This window comes from Cebus imitator, unplaced genomic scaffold, assembly GCF_001604975.1.
Source record: "Cebus imitator isolate Cc_AM_T3 unplaced genomic scaffold, Cebus_imitator-1.0 Scaffold441, whole genome shotgun sequence".
In the NCBI taxonomy this organism is placed as follows: Eukaryota; Metazoa; Chordata; class Mammalia; order Primates; family Cebidae; genus Cebus; species Cebus imitator.
The window spans coordinates 1,007,478-1,011,784 of NW_016107756.1; the positions used below are offsets into that span (position 1 = coordinate 1,007,478).

The 4,307-nt window shown below is 62.3% G+C and overlaps 1 protein-coding gene across 9 annotated transcripts in view; it reads right to left on the bottom strand.

Annotated features, from left to right (window-relative positions):
- The window catches only part of RPH3AL (rabphilin 3A like (without C2 domains)), a 177,391-nt gene that overhangs the window by 108,850 nt on the left and 64,234 nt on the right, over nt 1–4,307 (bottom strand). For all 9 annotated transcript variants that reach the window (XM_017510584.2, XM_037732119.1, XM_037732117.1 and 6 more), the window contains one exon: nt 1,050–1,193. In XM_017510584.2, the coding sequence (XP_017366073.1) occupies nt 1,050–1,193 (144 nt within the window). The remainder of the gene's footprint in view (nt 1–1,049; nt 1,194–4,307) is intronic.

Here is a 4,307-nt window from a genome sequence, read left to right on the forward strand (position 1 = left end):
GGGGAGGGAGGGAGAGGGAGACGGAGGGGCAGGGAGGGAGAGGGAGACGGAGGGGCAGGGAGGGAGAGGGAGAAGAAGGGGGGAGGGCGGGAGAGGGAGATTGAGGGGCAGGGAAATGCCCCACGGGGACCAGTGAATGGCCTGGGAGAACTCGTGGACTCAGAGCTGAAGAATGAGCCACCCCTCGTGGCCTGTTTCTCCCATTGCAAAGATAAGAAGGCTGGGCAGGGTGGCTCTTGCCTGTAATCCCAGCCCTTTGTGAGCTGAGGCAGGCGGATCATGTGAGCCCAGGAGTTAGAGACCAGCCCGGGTGACACAGTGAGAACCCATGACTAAAAAAAAAGAGCTGTGTGTGGTCACGCCATAGTCCTGGCTACTTGAGGCTGAGGTGGGGGGATGGCTGGAGCCCAGGAAGCTGAGGCTGCCAGGATCTGTGATCGGAACTGCTCTCTAGCCTAGATGACAGAGTGAGGCCCGTCTCAAAAGTAAAAAAAGAAAGATACAAGCCATGCAGGAGACCAGAATGAAATCAATTCCAAACAAGGCCCTGCATCCGTGTTCCCTACTCCTGCTTTTCTGTGTTTCCAGAGTTTCTAGGAAACAGGCCTTGCTTTGTCACTAAACACAGGACGCAGTGAAAGTGCTGGAAGACGAGCTGTGGTTGGGGCTGGACGCTGCAGGCCGGAGAAGTGCACACAGACGGCCGGGAGGGGCGACCCCGGCTCAGCCTGCAGCCAAACCTCCCTCCCTCCCTTGGCTGACCCTGGCACAGCTGCAGGTGTGCAGAGCTCAGCAGCCCTGGGGCGCTTCACCACCGTGAGCATTCTGGTCCATACCCAGGCGCACACCCATCCGCTGGCCTCATCCGACAGGGGGCTCCGGGGCTGTTCAGGAAGAGCACCCTTCAGGACGGGCTGGAGTCCGTGACCTCCAGACCCACTCCCAGAGGTGAAAAGCAGCAGCAGGAGCCAGAGGGCCAGCCTCCCAGTCCCCAGGGCTGTCACCGGAGCCCCTGCTGCCCTCCCGCTCAGCTGGCTCCAGTGGCTCACCCGATTCTCTGCTGCTCCAGGACGTCCAGCCGCTCGGCCCTCTGGATGACCTGCAGGATGGCCTCTACCTCTGTGGGGCTGAGATGCTGGTCCCTCCTCTGCTTCTCCGTCTGGTAGGTGTGCACAGACCAGCCCGTGTGCAGCCTGAAGAGGGAACAGTACAGATGACGCTGAGGCCGAGGCAGCGTGAACCCCGGCAGCCCCTCCCACATCCATCAGGCCCGAGACAGCAGCCAGAGGGCAGCCCCCCACATCCACCAGACCCGACAGCGGCCAGAGGGCAGCCGCCCCACATCCACCAGGCCCGAGACAGCCAGCAGACAGCCCCCCATATTCACCGACAGCAGCCAGAGGGCAGCGCCCCACATCCACCAGATCTGAGAGCAGCCAGCGGGTAGCCCCCTACATCCACCCGGCCCGAGACAGCCAGCTGGCAGTCCCCCACATCCACCAGGCCCGACAGCAGCCAGCCGGCAGCACCCCCATATCCACCAGGCCTGACAGCAGCCAGAGGGTAGACCCCACATCCATCAGGCCCAACAGCAGCCAGAGAGCAGCACCCCCACATCCACCAGATCTGATAGCAGCCAGCAGGCAGCCCCCCACATCCACCAGGCCCGAGAGCAGCCAGCGGGCAGCCCCCCACACCCACCAGGCCCGAGAACAGCCAGCGGGCAGCCCCCCCACATCCACCAGGCCTGACAGCAGCCAGCAGGCAGCCCCCCACATCCACCAGGCCTGACAGCAGCCAGCGGGCAGCCCCCCACATCCACCAGGCCTGACAGCAGCCAGCGGGCAGCCGCCCCACATCCACCAGGCCTGACAGCAGCCAGTGGGCAGCCCCCTATATCCACCAGGCCCGAGACAACCAGCGGGCAGCCCCCCACATCCACCAGGCCTGACAGCAGCCAGTGGGCAGCCCCCTACATCCGCCAGGCCCGAGACAGCCAGCGGGCAGCCCCCCACATCCACCAGGCCCGACAGCAGCCAGCGGGCAGCCCCCCTACATCCACCAGGCCTGAGAGCAGCCAGCAGGCAGCCCCCCACATCCACCAGGCCTGACAGCAGCCAGTGGGCAGCGCAGGTGCCGTGTGCTGGGCTGAGGCATGCAGGCCAGAGAGGGGCTCCAAGCGCTGGCCCTGCCATCTGCCCACTCCTCAGCCTCAGCAAAGACGGCAGCAACTTAGCCGGGGAGGCCGACGCCCAGAACATGACCCTCACGCACACAGAGAAGGCCAAGGTCACGGCACGTGAGGCGTCAAGGGAGGAGCATGAAAGATGGTCAGGAGAAAAGGTGAGCCCTGAGGCTGTGAGGGAGGGAGACAGAGCTTCCCAGGGGACAGGAAAGCAGTGTGGTCAGGGCAGACATACCTGCCGACAGAACGTTGTGAGAACTGGCAGGTACAGGGCAGGAGGGGAAAGCGAGTTTCACAAGAGGCGGCGTGGTGAGGGCAGCGTGAGGCATGGTGAGGGCCGTGGTGAGGCGTGGTGAGGGCCATGGTGAGGCGTGGTGAGGGCAGTGGTGAGGCGTGGTGAGGGCTGTGGTGAGACGTGGTGAGGGCAGTGGTGAGGCGTGGTGAGGGCAGTGGTGAGGCGTGGTGAGGGCCCTGGTGAGGGCAGGGTGAGGGCCCTGGTGAGGGCAGTGGTGAGGCGTGGTGAGGGCAGGGTGAGGCGTGGTGAGGGCCGTGGTGAGGGCAGGGTGAGGCATAGTGAGGGCAGGTAACCCTGAGGTGTGGGGCTGGGAGGGGCTGGGAGGCTTAGCTGTCTCTGCTCCACTGGTCTCCAGCAGTGACCCCTCCTGAGACCGTAACTGGGGTGGACTGTCCTTCTGTTTTTCTGGACAGGGAGAGAGTGGCAGCAGATCAAGCCCCAAACCCCCTGCCCTGGGTGGGTCCTGGCTTCCCTGAGACGGTCTGTGAGTGGGGAATGAACGAGATGGAAAGTCACTGACCCTGAAGAGCTACACTGTGGTGGGGGAGGCAGCTGCCAAGTCAATGACGAACACTCATTTAGTTAACAGGTCTGAGAACATTAGCAGGTGCCCGCTGGGACGCCTGGCCTCCTGGTGCCAGGGACAGGCTGCTCAGTTGGATGTGCAGGCAGCGTCAGGAAGCGGATGCATGAGACAATGACCCACAGGGAGGGGATGGGGCTCTTGCAAGGCTTCCCTTCTTCAGGGACGTGTCAGAAGCCGTGAGCCCTGGAAGCAGGACCTAGGGCAGGAGGCTGAGGGAGGCGGAGACTTCTGGGGCCCCTGACACAAGACCAGCCCTGGGGTCTCACGTCCTGCCGGGTCCTGGCTGTTGCAGCAACAGGTTCTCAGTGGCCCACACAGTAGGAGTTTGGAGAGCGAATAAGCATCTCCCTGCTCTGTAAGGAGGGGCTGGGGGCGGACGACTGTGAAGATGTAGGATTTGGAGTCCGCTGCGCCCATCCCTGCCCAGATGGGACACCTCGGATGAGGTTCTCACCCTTGGTTTTCTGATCTGTCTCTTTAAGAGATGCCATGAGGATTACATTGGGGTAGACAAGGTGCTTTCACTCAATTGCCCAATTGTCTACAAACGGCAGTTAATGGTGGTAACTGTAATTATCATGAGTGGGGCGTCAGGCATGGCTTCGCCAAAGAGGCAGTGTGTGTGGGAAGGAGGCGGGTTCAGGCGGAGGAGATCACACACAAAGGTGGGGGTGTGGGGGGGTGGGGTGCAGTGCCTCAGGGGTCCATACTTCTACACTGCCGGTTTTTCCAATTAAAAAAGAAAAAAATACATTGCTCTAGACTGACACTATTCAAGCTGTCTTCACGGGGCTGGGGAAGGCAAATGACAGGGCAACAGGGCAGGGCTGGAAGGGAGGCAAGGCCTGACTCCGCCTGGACCGCCTGCCTTGCTCCTATGAGCTGGACACATTCAGTGTTCAGGCCCCGAAAAGCAACATCCCCTCCCCCACCTCACCTACTGCTTTGCTCCATCTGAGCATTTCAGAGGCTCAAGGGGTCAGTGGTAGGCCAGGACACAGTCATGTGGCCCCCAGGCCAGGGGAAAGGAGGCGGAAGCCAGGGCCCCCAAGTTCAGGGAATCCCCACTCCCTCCACCTTCCATCTAACGGACAGAAAGGAAGAGTCCCGGGAACACATAGAAGGGCGGGCACAGGCATCAGCTCTGCCACCACCACCTGTCCTAACGGGCACAGGCATCAGTTCCATCCCACCTGTCCTGATGGGCACAGGCATCAGCTCCATCCCACCTGCCCTGACGG